The sequence below is a fragment of the Mesocricetus auratus genome, unplaced genomic scaffold, assembly GCF_017639785.1.
Source record: "Mesocricetus auratus isolate SY011 unplaced genomic scaffold, BCM_Maur_2.0 Super-Scaffold_100013, whole genome shotgun sequence".
NCBI classification, from domain to species: Eukaryota; Metazoa; Chordata; class Mammalia; order Rodentia; family Cricetidae; genus Mesocricetus; species Mesocricetus auratus.
Window position 1 is genome coordinate 2,447,388 of NW_024429196.1, and position 27,738 is coordinate 2,475,125.

The following is a 27,738-nucleotide window of genomic DNA, read 5'->3' on the forward strand; positions in this document are numbered from 1 at the left end:
TGAGAAGGTGTGGAGGGTAAACAGAGGTGTTAAGGACAGAATGGGCATCAAGAGTGTCTGCAAGAGTTCAATTTTGTCAGCTTCCTGGAGGGTATGTTTGACATTTTTTAAATGTCTAAGGTAGGTTCAAGGAGGCTGTGGGGAAAAGCATCACAGACCTTACCACAAGAATGTTCTAAGTGTCATTAAGACTAGTTCCAACTGAGTTCCTGCTAGGAAAACAGATAGGCAGAAATCAGCAGGCAAGTTGTGGCTACAGTGGTTTTTTGTTGTTTTGTCTCACTATATAGATTAGGCCAGTCTCCAACCCAGTTAGCCATCTACCTCAGTCACTCCTGTACTAGTATTACAGATGTGTGCCACCATACCTGACAAACAGGGAAGTTTTTAATCCTGGGCCACAGCCCCTTTTATTTTGTATACAAAAGGGAATGTACGTGTCCCAGATAAATACGATCTCATAAAATATGCTCACTATAGAGGGATAATTCCTATTTATAGTCAATTTGCAAATGAACAATACTTTTTTGATATTGTCTCAAGATTTTTTTTTCTGGGCCAATACTCATGGACTGAGAAAGCACTAAAAAAACTGGTGTCAAGTTTTTCTCATAAATAGGTGTTTCTTTTGAAGTTTGTTTTTTGATTATGTCTGTTGTGCTTAGCAGTCCAGCTAAGTTGAAACATATAACCAGAAAGTGTGGATGGGATTTAATGAGGAAAGTGTTTGATTGTTTAGGGCATAATCATTGGGTTTCTTTTTAATAGCTGTAGTGTGAAAAGGAATAGAATTAAAGAAGATAATTTTATTTTCTTCAAAGGTTTAGTTTACATTATGCACTACATGTATGCCTGGTATCCAAAGGTCGGAAGAGAGAATTGTATTCCCTGAACTAGAGTGGTTTTTGTGAGGCACCATGTGGGTTCTGGAAACTGAGCCTGGGTCGTATGGTAACCATCTCTGAAGCCCTGAAAGGAAGATATTTGAGACTGTTGATAACATTGAAAGACAGAGGAAGGCTCAGCGGAGGTGAGCACTGACATACAAGAAAATGACCAGACCTGAAGGAAGTAAGCAAACTTTCATGCACAAGTCCATTATAAGGAGTATTCTTAGGAAAAACTGTGGCCCAAGGCAGCTCGGCAGCTCACTGAGTAAAGGTGCATGGCATGTAAGCCTGGCAACCTGAATTCAGTCCCCAACACAAGGTAGGAGATAAACATCACCATCAAGTTGTCCTCTGACCTCCACAGGTGTACTGTGACACAAGTGCACATGCACACACACACACACACACATGTTCCACTCCATGAATGAAAAATAAATAATTCAAAGTTGGTTTTTGTTTTGTTTTTGTTTTTGTTTTTTAGTATGACAAAGAATCAGAGAGTCTCAGTGCATCCTATTAAGTACAACCCAATTTTAGTTTTTCCTTCTCATTTAATCTTTGGTGAGGTATGGCTCATGTGGTAGTTTGACTGTAACTGGTCCCCATAAGCTCATAGGAAGTGGTGCTTTTGGGAGGTGCAGCTTTGTTGGAGGAAGTGTGTTACTGTAGGAGTGGGCTTTGAGGTCTCATATATGCTCAAGCCACGTCCAATGTCTCAGACCACTTCCTGTTATCTACAAGATCAAGATCTAACTCCTCCTCCGGCACCATGTCTGCCTGCAGGCCACCATGTCCCACCATGATGATAACGGACTAAACCTCCGAAACTGTAAGCCACCCAATTAAATGCTTTCCTTTATAAGAGTTGTCATGGTGTCTCTTCACAGCAATTAGAAACCCTAACTAAGACAATGGAAAAAGAAAAATGTACATAGTTAAGGTGCACTACAGGTTTTGATGTAGAGACACATTATCTACATACTACCGCAATCAAGCTAACAGTCATCTCAGTTTTGACATTTGCTTTTTGTAAGCATGTTCAGCTGCTGTTGACTATAATCTAGTTTGGTGTAGCATTGCTTAGTCCGTTTCTTCACCTATGTCATTTTTCTGTCCATTCCTAAGGTCTCAGTTGCTGGTGCTTATACCTGAGAGCTGTTGTTTGATGCATGTATTCACAATTGTTAAGTCCTCTTGAACTGGCCTAGTCTTCACTGTGTGTTGTATCTCTCACTTTACTCTTTACCCTCAGAGCCTATTTTATCTAGTGTTAGCACAGCCATTCTTGGTTGTCTATCCTTTTCCTTTCATCTGTGTCTTTTGATCTGAAGTGAATCTTGCAAAAGCACGTACTTTGCTATAGACTGTGTTTTTATTTTTATTAGTCCTGACAATCTTTTTTTTTTCTTTTTGGTTTTTCAAGGCAGGGTTTCTCTGTATTGTTTTGGAGGCTGTCCTGGAATTCACTTGGTAGACCAGGCTGGTCTCGAACTCACAGAGATCCACCTGCCTCTGCCTCCCCAGTGCTGGGATTAAAGGCATGCATCACCAATGCCCAGTCAACCTCTACCTTTTAAGGAGCTTAACTCACTGACAGAGTAACTACTGGTTAGAAAACAATTCTAACATGTCCCTGTTTTCCACCCTTACCCCTGCCCCCACGTTTCATCCATTTCTGCCTCTTTTGGTGTTCAGTTGACTTCAATATACTCAAAGAACGACCTTTGGCTCATTTGCTGGGAAGCTGCCAACAAGAGGAAGGCAGCCCTAATCTCCAGGCAGTTTCAGGGTTACAGGCCCAAGTAAAAGCAAATGTCTATCTATCCTGACAGAACCAATAGGAACCAGCTCAGAGCAAGCAGGCTTTTCAAGAAACACTAACAATGAGCTCAGGAACTCTAAAATGCTAATAGACAACCCATTTTGAGTCCCCGCCTGGCCACACTTCACTTGTCTGCCTCTCTTTTGCCCTGTCTCTTTATTCATCACGATCCTGAGACCAGAAACTCTGGTCCACCTCCGGACACTGGACAACTGATAGCCCAACTGTGAAATGCCTCAGCCCTCTGCCATCATCGCACACTTTAAAACATCCACAGGAGCAGATATGTCCAAAGTACGAACGCCACTCTTCCAAGAAGAAATAGCATTCAGCTCTCCACACGTGAAGCTCTCAGTGAAGAAATAGCATTCAGCTCTCCACACGTGAAGCTCTCAGTCTTCTTTCACTTGTTGCAAGTTGTTTTCACTCAGAATGTTTCCGTGTTATTATCACTAACTGCTGAGTCTCCCTCCACACTTCCGCTGGGATAGTCACTGGAGGATGTCAGCATAAAGAGGTCATTGCAAGTCGCAACAGTGGAGTATGGAGTACACTGAAGGGTGTCAGTGTAACTAAGAAGTGTTCCAATGACTGAGCTCACGCCACAGTGAACACACAGACAACTCTTCTAATCAACTGATGTCAATTTACTAACAATAAAATTCATTAAACAAGTAACTCTAATTTCAGGTAAATGTACACTATGGATTTCTACCTCAAAGACACAGAACCTGCCATCCCAGTGCCTGTGTTCTCTGCCCTTGGCCCAAGTATGGTCACTATGGATGAGGCTTGTCCTTTCTTTGTCAACGAATCACATATAAAACTTTTTGTGTCTGACTCTGTGACCTAGATGGTATTTTTAGATTAATCCATCCTGTTGCATGTGTAGTTCACTCTTTCCTACAAGCCGTTCTCCACTGTCTAGACACTTTGTTCCTCATGGACGAACATTTGGGTTGTTTCCTGTCACTGGCCATTATGAACAGACTTGCTACAAACATTAGTAGAACAACTCCGTGTGTGTGTGCATGCGCTGTGTACAGTCTCATTCAGCTGTCATTCCTCAGGCACCAGCTACCTCGTATTTTGGAGAGTCCGTCCCCATCCTCAAACTCACCAATCAAGACCGTCCCACAGGTGTCAGTCTCACTATACAGCTATGAACTGTCCTTGTCACTTAATGCTTTACCTAGCCTTCTATCGCAAAGAAATTCACGAAGTAACACTCAGCAAAGGGATAGCAAAATTTGAAAATATGAGTGGACTTTTGAATAAGTTGAGCCTTACTATTTAGTAATTTTTAAATTTTACATCGAGACTTAAAATGTGTTAATGCCGCCAAGCGGTGGTGGCTCACACCTTTAACTCCAGCACTTGGGAGGCAGAGGCAGGCAGATCCATGTGAGTTCAAAGCCAGCCTGGTCTGTCTACACAGTGAAGTTTCAGGACAGTCAGGGCTGTTACACAGAGAAACCCTATCTGGGGGGGTGGTATGTTATTGCAATAAGAATTACCTTACCGTCAAAGTTCTCTGTGTCTCAATATGCAGTGTGTATACAAAATATATTTAAAAATTGTCTATTCCAAGCCTAAAATGATACAAACATCAATCTTCTTGCATACAGCCTATGAAATAAACAATCCATCCAGTTTGCAACCAACAGAATCTCTATAGTCAGAAAAAAATTTTTCCTATTAGATGTAATACAAAATGTAAAAAGTCACCATTTCATCCTTAAAAACCAATATGTGTATGATGGGGGGAGTGCTATACAAAACAAATTTCATTCTTATGGTATAAAGAGCTACATTCTAGAAAAGAAAAAGGAACTTAGCTAGAGTGAGCAGGGGTGTGAACAGCAGAACACAGGATCCACTGAGGCAATACAGGGCAAGATATGGATAAGGTAAAGACCTTCCTCATGGATCTTACAAACTAGCAAGAATGTAAATTCTACCATCAAATTTGTTTTAGTCAAAACTAGGGATCATATTTAAGAGAAATAAATGAAAAGAATACCACCTATAAATAGCCAGTGTGTTAGAAGTTGTCTTTGTTTGTTTGTTTTGTTTTTGTTTTTTTGAGACAGGGTTTCTCTGTATTGTTTTGGAGGCTGCTCTGTAGACCAGGCTGGCCTCGAACTCACAGAGATCTGCCTGCCTCTGCCTCCGAGTGCTGGGATTAAAAGCGTGTGCCACCAACGCCCAGCATGTTAGAAGTATTTTAAAGTTACATTAATTTGTTGTGTGCTAGAGGGGTGCATTTGTGAGTACACACGTGTGTACTCATGAGTACATGCATGAGACAGAGGACAACTTTTAGAATTCCACACTCTGCTTTTACCTCTTGGGTCCTGGGAATGCAGCTCAGGTCATTGGGCTAGGCAGCAAGTGCCTTTACCCCTAACCCCTCAGTGGACCATGGTGGAAACTTGTAACCATCTCCTTCCTCACATCGTCCTGACATCTGTTGTATGTTAAATTACTGTTGTGTGTGCATTTGGGGTGGGGGACACATGTCACAGCACATGTGTGGCAGTCAGATGGCAAGTCTGTGGGTTGTCTCTCTACTTCACCCTGCATGGGTTCTAAGGCCTGACTTCAGCTCAGCAGTCTGCTTGGCAGGAGCTCTTTCCCACTAAGCCATCTTGCCAACCCATAAAAATAAACTAACCAAATGAAAGTAAGATTTCCCTAGTTCTACCTAAGAACAAAAATCTCACCACTCTCCTAAACATGTAGTAGTCTAAGATGGCGAAGTTCTGCTTAATATAAGAATAAGACATCTCCCAACGCAGGGGGCCATAACTACAATCTGTTCTACTGCCCACTCCCCATGTCTAAATGAATCACTTTGGCATATTAAGAGGATTGAGACACATTTCCTCTCAATATCTTTAACATATAACTACACAAAACAAAAAAATATAGAGCCAAAACAAACCACTTAAGTATTTTAGGCCTTTTTATTTTAATAAATAACTTCAGTTAATAGCATTGTCAAAATTAAAAGGCACTTAAAACAAGATTGTGGCTAGTGTGAGACAGAGCAAGCGCAGTAGGGAAGGCGCGTTCAGAAGGCGCACAGTGGTTGAATCGCTGCTGAGGAGCCCTGCCCAGGCCCTGTAGCCCTGCAAGCAGCAGGGCAGCTTAGAGTGTTTGTGAAAAAGGCAAATGTACAGCCAAGTAAATGGAAAAGTAATGATAAAAAGTCTTAACCCCAAATTGCAAACAGACACATGAAGAGATCAGGAGGTGACAAAAGAGCACCAGGAATTAAACAAAAAACAGTAAAATAAACTCATTAAAAGGTTGCCGCTCAGCAAATGGTATGAAAATTATGGCCTTTATGTGAATAGTGCTAAGTCAGGGACTCTTTAGCAGAGAAGTTCCCAGGACTTGTATCCAAGTTGGATTTATAAAGAGAAGGCATAAGAGTTACGGGATCAAGTAACTCACAATGGCACACAGGTTTTAAAGCTAAGTTTTCCTTCCACCTCTCTGAATTTTCCCAATGGTCTCTGTAAATCAACTGTGTCAAAATTACTTTAACTGGAAACTGTCAGCACACTTGTCTTTCTGATGCACCATTGGGCGTGTCCAGTGAGCAGGCAGCAGGCTGAAGCAGTCCGGAGCCGGCAGCCAGGCTGTACCCTGAACTCTGTAACCAACCGTGGCGTCTCTCCATGCAGACGCGTGTGATGTGATGCTGCTGCTTCAACTCTGCCCTCACTCACCCTAGCAGTGTCACTTAATCCAGTAAGAGCTTGACTCCACTGATCCGGGAGGAAGGGTTAACAAGGCACACTGTGACCTCAGCTGACAAGGATAAAGATCCTTTCTCAAGTCTTCCGTCAGTCCCTGGCATGGATTATAACATTATTTTCAAAATAATAAAAAATTAAAAATTATACATACTGTACATTTCCCAAACCTGCATGTGAACAAACCCCTGGCCACAGAGCCCCAAAGCTACCCTATGTGACTAAGACGATGCTGCTGTGAGCTCGGTGTTGCAAAATCGGCCTGAGTAGGATTCACTTTCCCTCATACTTCGGATTGACCACAGTTGTCACGGCACTCTTGTAAATAGGATTTTCACCCTAAAACAAACAAAAATCACCAGTTACTCTCTGAAAATCACAGTGTTCTAAAACAAGATTAAAAGCTGCAGTTTTCTTAAGAAGTCACTTCCAATGTCCAGTGCCATGGTGTTTAGATGGCAAAGACAACGTCTGACAAAGCAGTGAGAGCACACCGTAGTCCCAGGAGTCTCGGGCTATTAGAATGTTGTGCTCTGACTCCAGTCCATCATCCCTGGAGGCTACCTCACAAAAGGCCTCCATAGCTGCCATCAGAGGCTCCTCTGACAGTCTGGTACCCAACTTATAGAAGCACTGTGGACCTTACTCACACACCCTAATGCATAAGAGTGCTTAATAATAAAATGGGGTAGCTGGCTTTGTCCCCAGGGGAGGGGCTATGCTCCCGGGATCTTCTACAGAACTGACTGATTTAGTGTTCTGGGTATGTCTGCCAGTGTCACCCAAGGCACTGCAAAAATATGCTTAGAATGTTAACTAATTACATTCTTCATTAAATCATTATTCTTCAATAGCCTAAGGGTGATGCTGATCACAGTTCTAGTCTTAAGACAGGACTGCTGAGAATTCAGCAAGTGACTCAAAGCCACAAACATTTCTCAAGACTGAAAAATATGCTGACTGTGGTGTTTTAAGCATAACAACAGCATTCGTAATTATACAATCACAGCTCTTCCTTGAGGAGAGCACAGTATATGGTATTGTGAAGATATGAAATAAGGTGATTTGACAGAGTTCAAAATAGAATTATATACATAACATGAGAACAGTACTAGAAAGGAAGATTACCATGAGAAGCTTTGAAATACTTTCATAAAGAAACTGACTATAGCCAGGCAGTGGTGGTGCACACCTTTAATCCAAGCACTTAGGAGACAGAGGCAGGTAGATCTTGTGAGTTTGAGGCCAGCCTGGTCTACAGAGTGAATTCCAGGACAGCCAGGGCTACACAAGAGAAACCCTGTCTCAAAAAAAAAAAAAAAAAAAAAAAAAAAAAGAGGGAGGGACTACAAATAAATTATTGAAAAACAAAAATATCCACAAAGCCAAGGTATAGAGCAAAGAGTTCACCATCTAAGCAGATACATACAGTTCATGCAACATACATAAAATATGTTTTGAGGTGCTGGAAATGGCAGAGACAAGAGGGGAAGGCAGTGTAGGCTAAGTCCTGAGAGCAAGATCAGCATCTACCAAGAAGGCAGCAGCTGTGTGAATACAGTCAGAAAAGGACCACACATCTGGTCACTCAGTCCCACTCCTCATAACATGACTTTTCTGAGCACAGAGGCTCTGTACTAGGAAGCTGGTTAGTTTTGTCAACTTGACACAAACTAAGGTCTCCTTGGGAGAGGGGAACTTTAGTCAAGGAATTGACTCCATCATACTGGTCTGTGGGCATGTCTTTGAGACATTTTCATGATTTCAAATTAGTGTAGGAGGGGCCAGCCCACTGGTAGGCCTGAGCGGTCTAAGAAAGGTGCTGAGCAAGCCAGGGAAAGTATGCCAGAACACAGCAGTAAGAATTTCTCTGGTGGTCTTTGCTTCAGCTCCTGTCTCCAGGTTCCTGCTGAGCTCCAGCTTGGCTTTCCTTGATGGATATAACCTGTAACTCTTTGGTTTCTCTAAAGTGCTTTGGGTCACAGGGTTTATCACAGCAACAGACTGCAAATCGAAATAGATGGTTAATGTCAACTGTCAATTTAATGACATCTAACATCACATGGTAGACAGGTCTCTGGCCATGTCTGTGGGAAATTATCTTCAATTAATTAAAATGGGTTGCCCACTGTGGGCAGAATTACTTCCTGAGCTTGAACAGTGTATAAAATGAGAAAGTGAGCTGAGCCCCAGCACTTGTCAGTCTGCTTTATGACTCCGATACAATCTGACCAGGCTCCAACTGCTGTGACTTCTCCACTGTGACAGACTGTACCCTCTAATCGGGAGCCAGAGTACAGCTTTTCTTGTTGAGTTGCTCATGTCAGTGTATTTAATTAGAGCAATAGAGAAGTAAGTAATACAAGATTCCTCAAACAAACACCCTCTTAGGCTGACAACAAAACCGCTCAGACTCTCAACTCCTCCGCTCGAGGGCTAGCCAGAGCAAGCACAGCACTTCACAGCTTCACAGCACTCCTCCTTCAGGTGAGAGGCTGCCTGCCTCTCGGAAACTCACTGCTTCCATCTGGGTGTGACACTAGAGCTGCTGCGTTTTCCAATGCATTAGGCTTTTAAATTGCCATCTAATTGTGTTTAGATTTATGCATTTAACATAATCTAATATTTAGTACTTAGGAATTACAAGGGAGCAAAACAGAAAGCAAAATATAAAAAAGAGAAATTCGATTTTTATTGTCATGGAGTCTAAAGTAGAATTTATACAGAAAGACTTACCTTTGGAGAAGTCTGCTTTGCCATACACACAAACATTTATATTTATTATTTCAAAGTCCAATCAAACATGCAAGTTAGAGATAACCTACTATGTGTATTAGGCATCAGTTTAAATGGTGGAAAACTAAAGTAATTCAGATTAGTCTCGTCACTCAGGGCACAGCCTCTGCTCCAAGAAGTCAAAGCATATTTGCATCTGAAGTGTAGGCTATCCTCTGTCCACTATGAATAGCTGGCAGTGGTGCCCGTAAATTGCTTATGTACATACATGGTTTATGAGGTATGCAATGCAAACTGGAAGGCTTGCAATCCACAGCAGGGAAGAACAGACCTGATCATCTTTTTAGTGTCCCAACACGGCAGTCTTATATGCACACAAAATTACAGTGTCTGCTAACGGTGTAATTAATGGTGGAAAGCCTTGGTCCCGTATCACAAAAATGTTTCTGTGTGATTTTTTTTTCTGACTTACTAACTCTCATTAATTCTTATTGTTAATTTACTATGATTTCTATTAAGAAAACATCTTAGGATATATAATCTATAGCCATAAATTTTCTATGTAAATAAAAATTTAAAAACCCCTTTTTAAAAATTATTTGAAATGCTTATTTTGGCTGAAGACAGTACACTATAGCCAAAGATTAAATCAAGAATATATACAGTAAGTGTAAATAGTAACTACTGATTTTTTTTTTTTTTTTTTTTGGTTTTTCAAGACAGGGTTTCTCTATTGTTTTGGAAGCTGTCCTGAAACTTGCCCTGTAGAGCAGGCTGGCCTCGAACTCACAGAGATCCACTTGCTTCTGCCTCCCAAGTGCTGGGATTAAAGGCGTGAGCCACCAACGCCCAGCTACTATTGATTATTTATTCAAAGTGCCAGTAAATGTACAGAAAGGGTAAATATTCACCCCAGTAAAACAAAGGAAAATTCTTCTATGAGAAGTAGCTATATGAAATTGTTAATACCCTGATTGTTTCCACGAAGGAAAGAAATAAATAAAGCCCCAATAATTTCACTAGCTAACCAGTTTTCTGGCAATAACTACTTCTGCCACATATCAAGTGAGAGGGAAAGAATGCACCAACTTTTCAAACATATGTGAGCTTAACGATAACTCTCTGCCAACAAGCTAACCCTACATAAAACCTTCTTAGCAGTAAAAGAGATTCAGCAAGTCATGATTTCCAGTATTATCGCTATATCCTGTGTCCCTTGAACATACATAACATGCCCATATTAGGAGCTTTCTGCAAGTCCGTTTTCATTAATTGACTGATTCATGACTGAGTAATTGTAGGGCTGGGGATGGAACTGCAGGCCTCCCACAATACACCCTGCAGCCCTTCAATTTTCCTTTCAGAGTTTGTTAACAGAGTAAGTAATCACAACAGCAGTGCAGAATTCTGTGGAGGAAAGTGATTCCCCATTATGTTTGCCCAACAGCATTACCCCAAGTCACAACAGTGTCAAAACAGGCAGCTCTGTCTGTAAAGTGCTCTATTTCTTCCTAAACAGGTAACACCCTCCTAAAGAATGTGACTTCTAACCTGCTAAGGGTACAGGTCAGAGGATAGGAACTTATATAAGTGATGGAATCCGACAGGCTAGACTTGAATCTCATGTCACTAACCTTCTGTGTGAACCTGGCTTCTCTGCTTTAGTCTTCTCTTATACAAAACAGGAATAAAGATAGTTCCCACAATTCTCTTGAGTAACAAAGAATACAGGGTACTGAGACCCATTCTTGAAACACAGGAGAACCCTGTAGCTACCACCAACATTGTCTCTATATATAGGAACTGGAAATGAGAAGATATGATCCTCCCAGGCTCTATCCAATCTATGAGAAAAGAATTTGATGCTAAATGTAATCCTTTTCTATGGGAGAGTTTTGGGATTTTTTAAAGATTTATTTATTTATTTTATGTATATGAGTGTTCTATCTGCATATACGACTTAGGGCATCAGATGCCACTTAGATGGTTGTGAGCCACCTTGTGATTGCTGGGAATTGAACTCAAGACCTCTGGAAGGACAGACAGTGCTCTCAACTGCTGAGCCATCGCTCTAGTCCAGGAAGGTTTTAGAGAGGCAAAAAACAGCTGGATCTCTGTGAGTTCCAGGACAGGCTCCAAAGCTACACAGAGAAACCCTGTCTCAAAAACCAAATAAACAAATAAAATAACTAGTAAGAAACACACAACAGTATTCTGCTTCTCAGTGGAATTCCCACATAACCAAGAACTTAAAAGTCTCAGAATCTTTCTAGAGTAGATAATATGAATTGTAATTGTGAACAATACAAACACTATACTATGGTTTTACCCTTGGTTTTGGCATTTTGATTTCATGCTCAAATTTATTTCACTATTCAAACCAGGAGGTTTATTATGTGACAACCTTCTAGACAGGACTGTATCAAAGATTAGGTGGACTGTAGTCCAACTGCTTCACACAGCCATTCCATGTGACAGCTGACCGCATTACTTACCCTCCCTGCTGAAAAGGTGAGAAGAGCAGCCTCAGGGAGGTGACAGAGCTCAGGGCTGCTCTGCTCACTAAGCAGAAGGCTAGGGCTGACCAGGGCTGCCTGGCTGCAAAGCATTCTCTCTCTACCACAAGGAGGCTGCTCTAACCCTTGTTGTTTGTAAAGTCCTTCTAAGCACTAAGTTAACATGAGAGAAGCCACAGACAGCCATATAAATAAAGCCAAACAAAAACAGCAGTAGGACTGAGGGACACACATGGTGCAGTAAAAAAAAGACAGAAGTTCACATGCAAGGATAGAAAGGGAAAGGAAATACGAACGGCAGCTCAGAGACCAGCTTTACGTCCATAGTTTGGATTCTTGAAATTATTAATAGGACTCTTGTAAATCGGATTTTCTTGCTAAAGTGAAAGAAACAGTTTCTAGTGATTTCAACAGAAAGAAAATTGGTATGAACAGTGTATAAACACCATAAAATGGAATTCTATTTTTATTCTAATTCTATTCTGAAATTTCTAAATTTTAAAAAACCCAACCTAATTGTAGAAAAGGCATGTGACTATTTGCATTTACAATTTAAAAATACTGAAGACATATGTGAACATATAAGGGCCACATTCTACCCACCCGACTCCATTCTGAAAGCACTGAATCAGCACATGCCAGTCAAAGATGGTGTTTCTATTAAGCAAGTTTTTCAGAGATGCAGTCCTTAAGTTCAGGTCAAGTATTTCCAAATGCACATACTATAGAACTCATCCCGAAAAGGTCCCTTGTACCTCACCCCGCCTTCTGGTCAGCCCTCTCATCATTCTAGCCTCAGAACCACTGATCTGGTTGTGTTTCCCAGTAGTCACATGAAGGGAATCACATAGGATGGACATAGTAGTGGGGATGCAGTACTCTTTCTTTAGTATATGTATCCTGAGACACTGGTGATAATATCATTTACTACTTTACAGTAGATAAATAAGACAGCACATCTAGAATCAGACCTATTAAAGAACGAAAAACACTGGCCACAATATACGCAGAATATGTATCCTCATAAATGTTTTACTGAGATAGCAGGCTTCTAGTTGTCAGCAAATGCAAACCCTTTGAATAATAAACTTTGGAGAATGAAATATTTAAAGAGGACTTTAGAGGTCAGTCTTGCCAGTAAAGTTACATACACTCCATGAGCCAACCCACTTCTCAGGAGACGTTTCATAACTTACCGTGTCCCACTTGGCATTCATTTTCTCCTTTTCAAATTTAGCAAATTCCCTTCTGTCATGGATTATCATTAAAAGTTTCCAAATAAGCAGCAAGGCAAGGCCGATGAGAACAATCCCAGCAACCACACCTGCTACAATTGGAATGATATCGGGACCAGTAGGACAGTCTGCAAGTGAAAAAGGTAAAGGTGAGCATGCAAGACCTAAATATACTATAGTTCACATGACCACACAGAGCTTGGCAGGATCTTAGAAAATCAATAGAGCACTAAAAACTCAAAAGACTGCACACTATCTCCAAAACATATCTAAAAGCTACTAGGTTTCTAGGTCAGGTGTGGTGGCATGTACCTTTAATCTCAAGAGACAGGTGGACCTCTACGATTTTGAGACCAGCCTGATCTACATAGTGAGACCTTATCGCAAACAAACAAAAGAAACTACTAGGTTCTAATCAGGGAGCTTACAAGACTGCAGGAAATATAATCAGTAGGTCATTTATTTGAAAGTTATAGAATATATTTCTTTCCCTAAAGACAGAAAAAATTTAAAAATCCTGACAGCATCAAAAATAATGAAGAGCTTATATGTAATTAAGAATATGTCCAAGATTATAAAGTACTAAGCAATGATAAATAAAAATACACCAAAGATGATTGGCAGTCAGGCACAGGCCAACACTCAAGTGGCCGAGGCTGCAAGATTGTCACAACTTTAAAGTCAGCCTGGTCTATATTGTGAGATCCAAGGCAGCCAAGAGCTATATGGCAAGACTGTCCCAAAACCAAACAAAAAGACTGAGGTAATTAGAGAAATGCCATATGTGAATGAATGAGGCGCACAAGTAAAGGTGCCTGGCACCAACCCATGACACGTCAACGACCACCCACCCACCCACCCACCCACCCACACACACACACACACACACACACACACACACACACGCACACGCACGCTAATTCAATTAATTTTTTTTAAAGACAATACTTTACCAAGATGCATTTTTCCAATTAGATCTGTAATCTGGTGTGATGTCAAAGTACTATCATGACCACTGTAGAAATCAGCAAGCCCTACCTATAGCAACCCCTGGGGTCACTACACAATACCACAAAACAGCAACAAACCTTCTGTGTGCAAAGACTGCTAGCACAGTGAAAAGATACAGGGAGGGGCACACGCGACAGCATTCTGTAGTGACATATTGTTTCTGATTTTATAAAGCTTACCTGGGGATCAGAACCCAAAGTCAGCCACACTCATTAGCTATGGAAGCTAGGCAGAGTGATGGCACACACCTTTAATGCCAGGACTCAGGAGACAGAAGCAGATGATCTCTTTGAGTACAAGGCCACCTAGAGCTACATCAGAGTGAATCAGTCTAAAAGAGAAACAGAGTTCCCGCCTTTAATCCCAGCACTAGGGAGGTGAAGACAGGAGCGATATGGCTGGAGAGAGGAATATAAGGCGAGAAGAGATAGGATCTCCCCCAGAGCAGTCTGAGGTTTTTGGTGGAGAGCATTGTAGTCTAGGAGTCTGAGATTTGGTGAGGAGCAGTACAGTCTGGAGATTCAATCTGAGAATCATGGAGACAGGATGGCCCTTTCAGTCTGAGGTAGAGTAAGAGCTAGTGGCCGGCTGCTTTGCTTTTCTGATCTTCAACTTCAGCTCCAATATCTGTCTCTGGATTTTTATTATATTACAGTATTCACAGAGCTGTCTGGTGCTGCAGAAGAATGCAAAGATCACAAGACAGCTCAGTGACAAAGCTGACCACTTGTGTTTGATTCTCAGGAACCATGTAGCAGAAGGAGAGAAACAACTCCACAAAGACACACACACACACACACACACACACACACACACACACTTCTTTTTTAAAAAACTAAAAAGTTGGACAGTTTACTGTAACATTAAACAGATGTTCACCATATGCTCAATATATGAATAATAAATGACAAAAAATCTACAAAGGTTACTAGAAAAAAAGGTAAAATGTGCCTAATTTTTCAGAAAATTGAACAAATTCAACATTAGTAACATCTTTAAGAAAACCTCTCTCAATACCTAAAGCCAAATCAAACTCAGATTCAAATATCATCAACAATGTTGCATCTATGGGTATATTATTACATCTAAAGGCAGATTATTGCATTTAGTCTTGAAATGCTTTACTCAGGAAACTTAAAACTTGATCTCTCTCTTCCTTGGTTGGTATATAATTAGCCAAATTCTACTTTAAGTTTTGAAAGGAAAATTTCCCAACATAAGCTTAAATAGGAAGAACCCAGGCTGTTTGTGATGGCAGAACCCCAGAAATAGCCCAGCACAGAAATAAGGTATCTCCCAACTTCTACCTGGAGTCTCCACAACATGCACAATGGCTTCATTGTTGCTATTCACTGAGTAGGTGAAGTAGAACCAGCAGTCATCAATGTCCTTCTCTTTGCAGTGGGTCAAGGGATTGACCTGCACCGGCTGGGGCAACTTATCCCTGCTTTCCACTTTGGTGAGGTTGAAGTGGGAGCACTCCTGTGCACACGTGTCTTTCTTTTCTCCTTTATTGAAGGCTCTGCACTGAACACATTCTCTAAGACAGAAATCGGTACACTTAGCATGCACAAAGATAAATTTTGCTTAGAGTACTTCATAGGTTAAACTAATGGCATAAGCTCAGAGGGAATAGGGTCAATGTGCTCCACAAGAGAGCCCCGTTTCCAGCAGCCTTAGTCAAGCACTGCCACTAAGGCTAGCACCACCCTGGCTGGCAAAGCCACAGTCAAAGGGTAAGAGGACAAATCAGGTGTTCTCCAGACCCACCCTGGACCATGTCCACTGGCAGCAAAGCACCCAAGAAGTCTTTGGTTACAGAGGCTGCCTGTAAGCTCGTGCCCTCCATTGGAGGAATAAGGAACTTCAGTAAAGGCCTGGTAACACCAGGCCTTATCGAGGGCTCATCCAAATCTGATTCACAAACCTTGCTTCCTAGTCGGCTACAGACCTAACATCCGCAGCACAGCTATGGGTATTGCACAGATGCCAGTGAGGCCTACATAGTGGGTTCTTTTCATAAAGACATCAGCATGTCCATGACAAATCTGTAACAGGTATGCCCAAAACCACCAACTAGCACACTGCAGACAGTCAATGAAGTGTCTGCCTCACAGCATGAGGACCTGAGTTCAGATCACTACAAGTCACATAAAAGGTCAGGCATGAGGTTACTACACATCTATAATCCCAGTGCTGGGGAAGAAGAGCCTACTTGGCAAAGTTCCAAATAAATGAAAACCCCTGTGGTACACAAAGGTAGAAGGCTCTTGAGAAATAACCCAAAGTTGTCTGACCATATATATATATATATATCATAAAACTACAATAACTTAAGTGATGTATTACTGGTGTAATAGTTTACCAGGAAGAAAAAACCTTCCATTATCCTGAGGCAATAGGTAGCAAATAGACTAGAGTATGCCTCTATGGTAGAGCTCAGAGCTCTATCGCTACCACTAAAGCTTAAAAACAAACAATAGCAGTGCCAGTTATTAAATAAGGTAACATCACTGCAGTGTTACACAATCCACACTCACTATTAAGAATTTTTAGGTCATAAAAAAAGGGCTACATAAAAAGCAGCAAATACTATTCCTAGTGGTATAACAAAAGATACTGGGGTCAGCAAAATGACTATAACTACGCAAATCAGTTAGGCAGTACTTACTTATGCTCTGCACAGACACCAAGGCAGGTCTGACATGTCTCACAGGTTGGCCCTTGAAACTTGGGGTCTGTGCACTTACAGGCACCACACTCACAGATGCCCCGGCCATTGCAGATCTGACCATTTGATGCTACACATGGAGCAGTGTCCAGAGAACAGTCACATGCACTGCCAGTGTAATTGGGATAGCATTCACACACACGGCACCTGCAAACACCGTTTCCTGCAATGAAAAACACCATTTCTCAAAATAATGGCAAAATGTACCATCACAGCAATTACTCACAAGTTAAAAACAAGCTACAAAAACCCATGGAAGGCCTGCCCTAACTGCTGCCTTTCTTTTTCTGTGTGTTCACCTGGTGCTTACTTACCGCCACAAATTAAGCCATTGGACCTATCACAGTTGAAGTTATCACACTCGCAGAATTTGCCAGAGTAAATTTCATTTGTATTATCTCTCTTCCTACACACACACTGTCCACAGACACATTCTCCATTGTTACTGCAGATTTCTGAGCTGTTCTCTTTCCTGCAGTAAGCGTCCATGTCTTCACTATTCACTTCATCTGTGCTACATTCACAGTGCCTCCCAACACGACCGTCATTGCACCTGTGGAAAGATCCAAAGTCACATAAAACAAAAGTGTAACAATCTCCTCACACTAGCACAGTATCAGCTAGGGATATCTAACTCACACATGCAGTCATGAGAGAAATGCACTGTGTTTACACACACACACGCACGCACACACACACACACACACACACACACACACACACACACAGAGCAGCAGCAGCAACTCAACTTCTTATGGAACAAGCAGGGGACTCGGGGAAATTTATCTTCAGCAAGGAACCATTCTGACCAAAATGAAAACACTTTAGTTTAACAAACAGCAAAGAAAACATTTGGAAAAGTAAAACAAATTCATTTTTCAAGTAACTAAGATTCTCTGTAGATCATGCTAGCTTTCAACTCAAAGATCTGCCTGCCTCTGCCTCAAAAGAAGGCAAAGAATTTTCAAAAAAAAACTTTTTGGGTAAATGCCATTTTACTAAAAACAGTATCTTTTTTGGTTTTCTGCATATTTGTTTTGAAAGACAGGGTTTCCCTGTGTACACCTAGCTGTCCTGGAACTCGTACTATAGACCAGGCTGGCCTCAAACCCAGAGATCTACCTGCCTCTGGCCTCCCAAGTACTAGGATTAAAGGTGTATGTTACAATACATGGCCTTAATTACTTAAGCAAGATCAATACAACACAGGAAAAATACAATATTTAAATTAACACTTATAATGGGTAATTAAAAATGGATGGTAGCTAGGCTGTATTCATGAACACCTTTAATCCCGGTACTCGGGAAGCAGAGAAAGGTGGATCTCTGAGTTCCAGGCCAGCCTGATCTACAGAGCATGTTTCAGGACATACAGAACATCCAGGGCTGTTATACAGAGAAACTCTTCCTTTTATAAACCCCTGCAAAAAAAAATTTGATGATAAACAATAAACATAGCTGTTCAATTTTCTTTCTGTCAATAATGAAAACCACAGTAATGCAGGACTGACACTTAGATTTGAAAGTTCTATTATTTTAAAGAAAAGGTTGTATTAGCCGGGCGGTAGTGGCGCACGGCTTTAATCCCAGCACTCGGGAAGCAGAGAACCAATTCCATAAGCCTGCCATGGCATGTGGGTGGGTACACACACACAGACACACACACACACACACACACACACACATAGACACAGACACACACACACACGTAAACTTTAAGTACTGTTTTCTTTTTATTCTAGCAATACAAAATTAATCCAGTACAAGGTAAACACTGCTTTTTCTTGCTAATTCATAAATAAACTATCAGTTAGCACTGGGAATATTAGCTTCTGCCTATAACCCAAGTACTGAGCAATAGGATCATAAACCTGGGGTCATTCTAGGCTACAAAGCAAGACCCTTTCTCACAGTAAAACAAAATTAAAAAAAAAGTTATCACTGTCAGTGTGACTGTTTCTATATACTTTTTCTTTCAGATGTGTTTTGCTGAGGAGAACTGGGAGTGCCATTAGAAGAGCCCTGAGAGACTGCCGACACACTGCTTACCTAGCTAAAGCTTCACTGTAGAGAACAGAGCTCCTCAGAGTGTGTAAGGGTTATGATTGTATTTTCTACAGGCTTCCCCAGCAGAGCGGCCTGTAATGTGTCTGTCCTGCTGCACCAAGGCTGCACTCACCTGCAGGCTCCACACTCAAATGTCCCGTTTCCCTCGTGGCACTTGGGACTTGCTGGGATGCCATGGCTTTGGCAATCGCACTTACAGATGAACTGAAGAACAACTTCTACTTCTTCAGTGAAGCCCAGAGGCTTAATTTTAATCGTTTCAGACTCCTTATTTGGACATTTATTTGCAGTTATGCTTATTTCAAATTGAACCTTAAAAGGAAAAACATTTGATTAACAAACAACAATGAACACTTCAAAAGCTATTCATTTACTGTTTCTCACATAGGAAATTTTTTATATCATTTTTTATTTTAATTTTAAATAGCTTGTTTTACATGTCAATCCCAGTTCCCTCTCCCTCCCCTCCTCCCGCACTCCCCTTCCCCCCCACCCTCCCACCCTATTGCCAAATCCTTCCACATAGGGGATATCTAGAGTCTGTCATTTTACTCTGGGTAGGAAATTTTTTTAACATTCTAAGATTTATTTATTTTATGTGTGTGGTGTTTTCCCTGAATGCATATCTATGCACCATGTGCATGCAGTGACCACGGAGATCAGAAGAGGGTGTGAGGTCCCCCTTGAACTGGATTTACAGGTGGCTGTGAGCCACCATGACCATATGGGTGCTGGGAATCCAACCCAGGTCCTCTTCAAGAGCAACCCAACCCAGGTCCTCTACAAGACCAACCAATGCTCTTAACCACTGAGCCATCTCTTCAGCCCTGAAATTCCATTTTTTATACATATTTATTCTTTTTCACAGAAAATGCTCATATAACATACCTCATCTCCAATGGAAATGTTGGAACATTTTCGTCCATTTTCTCCTGTCCCATTCACCCCATTCTTGCAGTAGGATTTGTAATTTATTATTACTCCTTCTGGCAATTTGCTATTTTCCAGAATGACTTCTGAAGAAAGGGACTGAAAGAAAGACTAACCATGAACAGGGAAGTAAAATAAAATATGACTCAAACACACACAAAAATGAATAGATGAGGTGAGATGTTATGAAAGCACTATCATTTCAATACAACTCAATCCTCAGGTGTTGGAAAATATAAAGTAACCAACTCTAAAAAAGGGTCCAACCTTCAAAATAAAGTATATAAGGTAAAAATGTTTCTTTTTTATTACCCAGCCAAAATGCTAATGACCTCATAGCAAATATGAAGAATCCTAAGAACACAGAACAGCTGCTTGCTGTTCCCAGTGTCACATGGCTGTCACAGCTTTCTTCTGGCCTACCCCTTTCCAGCTAACTAGAGACCAGAGCAACAGAGCACACACGTTTACTAGGGACCACTGTTACTTGTCACTTCTTAAACATCCACCAGAGCCAGGAAAACTGGAGCTTAGCTCGATGGTCCTGGGCTTGGTTCTCAATGCTGACAAGATAAATTATGGGGTGACAAAGCAAAGTTCAGCCAGTGCTTCTTTAGAAGAGCAGACATCTCAGGACAGTAAGCAGTGAGGAAAATCTGTCAAGACAGACAAAAGTTTGACTGGGAGGATGTGAAACAATTAGAATCTTGCTGTCTCTTCCAAAGTCCTCTGAGTCGAAGTCCTTCCAAAATGTGTTGGGACCCTAGGCCAGGCATGATGGCCCACACCTGGGAGGCGGAGGCAGGAACAATACAATTGGAGTTCAGATCCTGGGCTGCACTAAGAAGTCTAAACAGCCTGGGCCATATGATACTGTCTCAAAAAAAAGTTCTAGGGCTGGCAATATGGTTCAGAGTGTAAAAGGAGCTTGCCACCAAGCTGGCAACCTGAGCACATGACAGGACAGAATCAACTCACACAAGTTGTCCTGTGTGACCTCCACATACACACAGCATGCCACTTACAAATACACACACACACACACACACACACACAGACTAAAAAATATTTTTAATCTAAATTTAACCTACCAAAGACTGGAGGTCTAGGAAATGGTGTATAAAGTACATTAATAGTCACCATGAAACTGCATATGCCTGTAGGCCATTTTAAATGATCACTGGCTGGTACTTACTGGGAATCATCACAGGTATCCTGACTTAAACTCCCAAATGGAAAGACTTCTGCTAGTTCCAGTTCCTAAATGGTATGCCTATCTATGTACATACATACAAGAGTGTGTGACTACTACTGAAAAAAGAAAAGCATTTCCTTTCGGTTTGTCCTTTGAAAAAGTAGTAAAAAGTCCTTTTTAGGCATCATTCATCATAATAGGATCTAGCCAGGCATGCTGCCGCATGCCTTCCATCCCAGCACTCAGGAGGCAGAGGCAAGTGGATCCTTGTGAGTTCAAGACCAGCCTAATCTACATCATGAGTCCCAGGAAAGGTGTCTCTATAAAGGTGACTTTGGGGAAGAGAAAGAAGAGCTGTGTACATCAAAATGTCAGCTGTGTTTTTCTCTTGTTCCAACTAGGAGATGTATGGCCTGATGATACATAAACAAGAGCTTAGAAATTACACACAGCCTTTATCTAAATATTATTGCATTGCTTAAATTATGCTTTCATAAGACTAAGACGACATCAAGTTTTTCCTCTAGGCATGGAATTTAAATTCACATTTTGCACTGTCCCTTCAGCTTGCTGAAGTGTATATAAAGGGTGTGCCTGGTATGAAGCTGACAGCATTTAAAGTGTACTCACATTGTAGGCATCAATGATCAGCTGGATCACATTACTAGAGTTTCCAGACAGTGTGCCCACTGCTGACTTAGGAATCAAATTCTTCAATTCCTACAATTAAACATGCAAAACACAAATATTACTTATTCAACCAATCAAAATCCACTGAAAAGTAACAATTCATTTTGACACCTTAGGTCTCTATTCACTTACTAATCATCTTTCAAAGTCAAATCTAAAAAAAAGACAGCAATCCTAATAACATGAGATTAAAATGAACATAAACAATGTTTGTCAAATTCAGTCTGGCTACTTGGTACCATTTTCCTATATTTCAAAGACATAATTCTGCTACTTATGACTAAACAACAGGAAAGCTCTAGAACGTCCATTCTTTTTACCTTGTAAACAGGCTGAAACTCTTCAGTCACCGCAAAAATTGTTTGGATGTTATTTTCACTTAGTTTCTGGACAAGGTGGGCAATTGAGGGATAATCCTAAGGAATCAAGTAACATAATTTAGTATATAAATACACTGTATAATCAGACAAGTTTTGTTTGGGTCTCACTCTGTAGCCCAGGCTAGATCCCAATTGTTAATATTACAGTATTTGAGTTGATATGTATTCATAACCAAATCACTTGCATAAAACGACTTTCATGTAAGAATATCAAACATCGGATATCAATGAATTGCTGAGCTGAGTCGTGTGTATTTGAGTTTCTTATGTTTATAAAGACTTCCATATTTTAAGAGGTTTTACATAATTTATTCTTTTATGTTCACTGTGTTCTGCATGCATCTACGTCTGTGTGAGGGTGTCAGAGCTGCCATGTGGTTGCTGGGAAATGAACCCAGGTCAATCCTCTAGCCCCATTTTAAGAGATTTTTAAATGTGAGACCATCTGTGCTCACTAAATGTGAGTACAGTGAAATTAAGGAACAAAGCAAAAGGCTCCTATTATCTAGCACGTAAGACCAAAAGTCACCAATATTGGATTTCTCCTGGACTATGAGTGATTTACCTACATTTATTTTCAATGTGAGTGGGATATGTAAGATAGAGATAAGTCTAATTAAACTGTGCATTTAGAAATATGACCAGAGTCGGTGTTGGTGGCGAGAGGCAGATCTCTGTGAGTTCGAGACCAGCCTGGTCTAGAGTGAGTTCCAGGACAGGCTCCAAAACAATATAGAGAAACCCTGTCTCAAAAAACCAAAAAAAAAAAAAAAAAAAAAAAAAAAAGAAATATGACCAGAAAGTTGCCAAATGACGTGTTCAAATGAGGAACAAGATGGGCCTCGGCACCCCTGCCACCCAGACAGAAGAGCACAATGCTAGAGCTTCACAAAGAGCAATGCAGCCATCCTGGCAGTCAGCAGAGCCCACAAGTGCCAAAATAAGAAAGCTACAAACCCACTATCCCATATGCTTAAAATCCACCAGAAAGCACACTAGGTAAGGGCTTAAGTACTTACATAGTAATGACTCATTGTATATACATTGTTTTCCAGGTGACACTGTCCATCATTTGGTAACACAATACCACCAAGTTTCCCATCTCCAGCAAAGTGAAACCCAGCATCCGTGGAAAACACCAGCAGTCGCGTTACATTCCTCCAGCCAATCAGCGACTTTAAAATAAAAAGAGGTCAACTGTAGACACTGCTCCTAGTAACTCAACATAAATCTTTTTAGGTTCACAAGCTGCAACTGTACTTTTCATGTAATTTTGTATCATTGTCTTTCTTGTCCAATGCTTATGTCCAATGATAATTCTGTATCACTGTCTTTCTTGTCCAATGCTTATGCTGCTCATATTGCAGAAAGTCTACCTGATCCTACTCCAGCACTTTATAGCTGCTGCTTGCTGGCTGTCCATAATGTCTTCACTTAGTTCAAAGCCTGCCTTTTAGTAGGGATACTAAGTACCTAATGAATACACAAAGAGACTGTGGGTTCCTATTTCCACCCACTGGGCTCTGCAACCCTGCTGCCTGATACCATGTACTTCCTTTATCAGCCCTCTCCTCTACATCAGGCTTTACTTTTTTGAAACATGTTAGCCTCAAATTTACTACATAGCTGAGGATAGCCTTAAACTTTAATCCCCCTGCCCTTAACTCCCAAATGCTGGGATTACAGACTTGTGCGACCATGCCTAGCTTCTTTTTCTTACTGTAGGAAAATCTGTCAAAGAAGTTGCCCCACTTTAAATCCCTTCATTCTAGTTCATGAAGTCATTTCATTTGTGCAATTTCACTATCTTATTCAACAAATAATTTAGGTAACATGAAAATTCTCTTCTATTAGGAGAAAAATCACATTTTTGTCTTAAATTTAAACTGACTTAACATGTTTGTAAATTCTTTGAAGGTAAAAAATATTGTTTCTTTTTATCTTCTTTTTTGTTTTGTTATTTTTGTTTGTTTGTTTGTTTGTTTGTTTGTTTGAGACATGGCTTCTTTGTGTAGCTCTGGCTGTCCTGGTCTATACACCAGGCCAGCCTCGACCTCAAAGATCCACCCGTTTCTGCCTTCTAAGTGTTAGGATTAAAGGTGTGTGCTACCACTGCAGGGACGAAATTAAGTTTCTTAATTCTGAGCATCTTTCAAAGGCAAGGTTACCTGTTCCTTTGTCCCTATAGTATGACAAATGCAGAAAGACAGCCACAGCTAGGAGGTGGGAGAGGAGTTAGGTATATGATTAGTTTCATCCTACTGGTTAAAGCAGACGCAGTCCAGAAAATGTTCTCCAAAACAGGAAAAAAACGCTTTTCAAAAAGTGGACACCTGGAATACTACTTTTTAGATTACAAGCACTCCACAGGCAAGTCAAAAGTAAAGACAGTGGTCAGTAACGTGCTCAGTGTCTATGTGTACTTCATACAGATCACTGCAATGGTACCTTACCACTGTCCTGTAAGCTGTCTGCTATTTTCCTTTCCAGAAGACACAGTTCCAATGACACTGTCACTGCCCAGGGGCAGGGAAGACAGGAAAACCCTCCCTCCACACCACCGCGTTGCTTTACTTACTGGGATACCCACACTCCCCCTTACGACAGTGAAGTACTCCAGACTAGCTTTCTTGGCCCAGCTTTCTACTGTCAGCCTCACTCTCATTCAAAGATCACTGAGGGTCTGGGGTGGTATAGCACACCTGTAATCCCAGTACTCTATTTGCAGACAAAAACATCTCTGCAAGTCAAAGATAGCCTGGGCTACACAACAAGCCTATGTCTCAAAACAAACAAGCAAAAATACCTATGGATCATAAATAGGCTTACTACCCCTGAAAACCTAACAATTAAACCACAAACATTTTATTTCTATTTTTATTACAAGTATAAGTTGTCATATAGCTCAATTCAGGCCTTTGAAAGTTCTTTCCTTTTGTTATTAAGACAAAGAGGAAGACAAGTCTCAAAGGCAAGAGCAGAGCACAAAACGGACTTGAGGAACATGGGGTGAGGCATTATTCCACACAGCATGTTCAGAGTTCCTAGTGACAAACACTCCAGTACAAAGCCACCAAGTTAGGACACCTAGTTTCTTCCAAAATCCTAACCAGCTAAAGTCTATGATCCAGGTTCAAATGAATAGCATACTGGCCTTTAGAGCTCCTTAGGAATCAACTCCTTACCTGGCTCAAACAGAGACGCAGACATTAGGGATAGTTGAGAAAGTAGCAGTGGTAGGTATGAACTTAAAAGACTGACACAGTATTCTCTGGGGAGATTTTATAATGTAGTAGCTAAGATCTTTTTGTTCTAACTTTTAATAAAAACACACTTAAAATAAATCACAGGAGATAATGCTAACAGTCCCCTGAAGAAATCACTTACTCCACAAACTGCAACCTGCATGATTGCATCAAAACCACCTTCTGGGGAGTCCAAGTTTCCAGATATGCGCTGTTGACCAACAAGTTCATTGAAATACTCTCCTCTGTCAGTAAGACTGAGCACATTTTTGTAGCTAAAGGGGCTGGTGCAGTTTTGTTCACTCGTACAAGGGTTTCTGAGCTTTGCTGGGGTTGTACTAATGTATGGCATCACAGTCTTCTCCACAAATGAGCCAAAGCCTAAAGAAAAGAATGCACTTGGATAGGTCAATGGGCAGAGACCAACAAACTTACAACACTTTTAAATTGATGTTATTTATTTAGGGGGAGGGTACACACACAAACACCACACTGCATGACTGAAGGTCAGAGAACAACTTGCAGGAATTGGTTTTAAAGACTGAACTCAGTCATCAGGCTTGGAGGCAGGGACCTCTATTCACTGAGCCATCTCACCAACTCTAAACATACATCTTTTTCTAAAGCCCAGTGTGGAAGCTGCAGAGATTATACTATGGGCAAGGGCTCTTGCTGAACAAGCATGAAGATGAGGTCAGATCCTAGCACCCAGGTAAAAGGCCAGGTGCAGTCACATCTACCTGCAACCCAGTACTATTGCAGGAAGAGATAGGAAGATTACAGGCCACCAAGCTAGGTTAAGTGATAAACTATGTTTCATGGAATGAGACAGAAAGTGATAAAGCAAGACACTAAACATCCTGCTCTGCACTCATGCAGAAGCCTACACACAGACAGACAGACAGACATACACACACACACACACACACGAAGACTATGTTGCGAACATTCCTACCAATGCGGAAGTCTGAAGTAATCCTCCTCATTTCATTCATCAGATCTGTCCCCAGACTCTTTACATTCTCCAGATCATCTTTCATGGAGTAGGAGAGATCCATAAGGTAGTACAGATCAATGGGGTAGTCTTCGGCCCTCTTGAATTTTAAGGTAAATTTCTGTGGTTCTCCTAATTAAAAAGATTCAAAATTGAAATTAGGTGGCCAATAATCAAAACAAAATTAGCAAAATAAGTAAAATAAGTCCAATTTACATGTTCAATGGTAGTCTTTTAAGTGTATAATTTTCACAAAACCTAAGAATTCTGTTAGAGCCTCAACAAGCACACACTTGATAAAGGCAACACCCCCTACCAGTAATAGGAAAGACACTAATAATTCTGCAACCATTTGGATCTGCCCATGTGTTGGCACTATCAGGAGGCAGTTTGAAGTTTAAGAGGTAGAAATCAGCAGAAGGTTTGGGTTACAGTGATGTGCCCTTGAGTCTGTAAGACCTCCTCGATGTAATGTCACCTCCCAGATGCCCCACCATGACATAGCACCTCCCCACAAGCTCAGCACAACAGACTACTCTCCCAGACAGAAACTTCTAAAACACATAGGCCAAAACAAGCTTTTTCTTCTTTGTTTGTTTTGTTTTTTTGGGACAGGGTTTCTCTGTATAGTTTTGGAGGCTGTCCTGGAACCCGCTCTGTAGACCAGGCTGGCCTCAAACTCACAGAGATCCACCTGCCTCTGCCTCTCGAATGCCGGGATTAAAGGCGTGTGCCACCAATGCCCGGCTGCTTTTTCTTCTTACAAGTTATTTCAAGTAGTTGTTCTGTAACCACAAGCTGATTTACACACAAATTTAGGAGCAAAGCGGAACACCATAAACTTTGGCAGAATGAAAGCCATGCACACTGTAGAGTCCAAAGGACAGGTAGAGACTAAAATTAGGAGAAGAATATTCTTTGTGTAAAAAGATACTGCTAAAGTAAGGTAAGTAATAATCTAGTTTTACTTTAGAGTTAGAAAAAATAAGTTACAGGGTAAAAAGGTTAGTTAGAAACTACAGAGACACCAATAGCAGGAGACGAAGGATGGACTGAAAAGAGAGGTCAGAGGTAACAGATGTTATACATTACTCATTTACAAGCACAGAGCTAAGGCAGCTTAGTAGTAGAGCTTTTGCCCAGCACATGAGAGGTCCCAAGTTCTATCTCCAGCACACTAGCAAAACACTTACAAACATGGGAGAAAAATGAAGGCTGCTCGAATGAAAAACTGTTAGTTTTTCCTCCATGGCCTTTTGGCAGGTAGCTGGAAGAAGGGGTGTGGCGCTAACCTGAAAAGCATGTGTTACTGCAGACTATGAATGATTTCAATGACTTGAGAGGAAAACCAAGTTGTAAGCGAAATGCAGAGGAATGAAGGGAAGAAAACATAAAAGGGAAACTGGAAGCAATGGAAGGAACTGAGAAAAACAAGGACTGATATCATGAGCCCCTGAGTTCCAAGAACTCCTACAAGCACCCCATAGTGCAGAAAGACTTAAAAATACTAAGGATGTGGACTGGAGACG

General features: G+C 41.0%; 1 protein-coding gene across 1 annotated transcript in view; it reads right to left on the reverse strand.

Annotated features, from left to right (window-relative positions):
- Nucleotides 1-5,662: 5,662 nt before the first annotated feature.
- The window catches only part of Itgb1 (integrin subunit beta 1), a 46,802-nt gene continuing 24,726 nt past the window's right edge, over nucleotides 5,663-27,738 (reverse strand). Inside the window, exons 5-16 of the mRNA XM_040755275.1 lie at nucleotides 26,171-26,341; nucleotides 25,358-25,596; nucleotides 22,990-23,145; nucleotides 21,911-22,006; nucleotides 21,531-21,620; nucleotides 19,664-19,804; nucleotides 18,888-19,087; nucleotides 17,023-17,261; nucleotides 16,649-16,871; nucleotides 15,285-15,517; nucleotides 12,928-13,094; nucleotides 5,663-6,818 (exon numbers count right to left, since the gene is read on the reverse strand). Coding sequence (XP_040611209.1) covers nucleotides 6,753-6,818; nucleotides 12,928-13,094; nucleotides 15,285-15,517; nucleotides 16,649-16,871; nucleotides 17,023-17,261; nucleotides 18,888-19,087; nucleotides 19,664-19,804; nucleotides 21,531-21,620; nucleotides 21,911-22,006; nucleotides 22,990-23,145; nucleotides 25,358-25,596; nucleotides 26,171-26,341 — 2,021 coding nt within the window. The 3' untranslated portion in view covers nucleotides 5,663-6,752. The remainder of the gene's footprint in view (nucleotides 6,819-12,927; nucleotides 13,095-15,284; nucleotides 15,518-16,648; nucleotides 16,872-17,022; nucleotides 17,262-18,887; nucleotides 19,088-19,663; nucleotides 19,805-21,530; nucleotides 21,621-21,910; nucleotides 22,007-22,989; nucleotides 23,146-25,357; nucleotides 25,597-26,170; nucleotides 26,342-27,738) is intronic.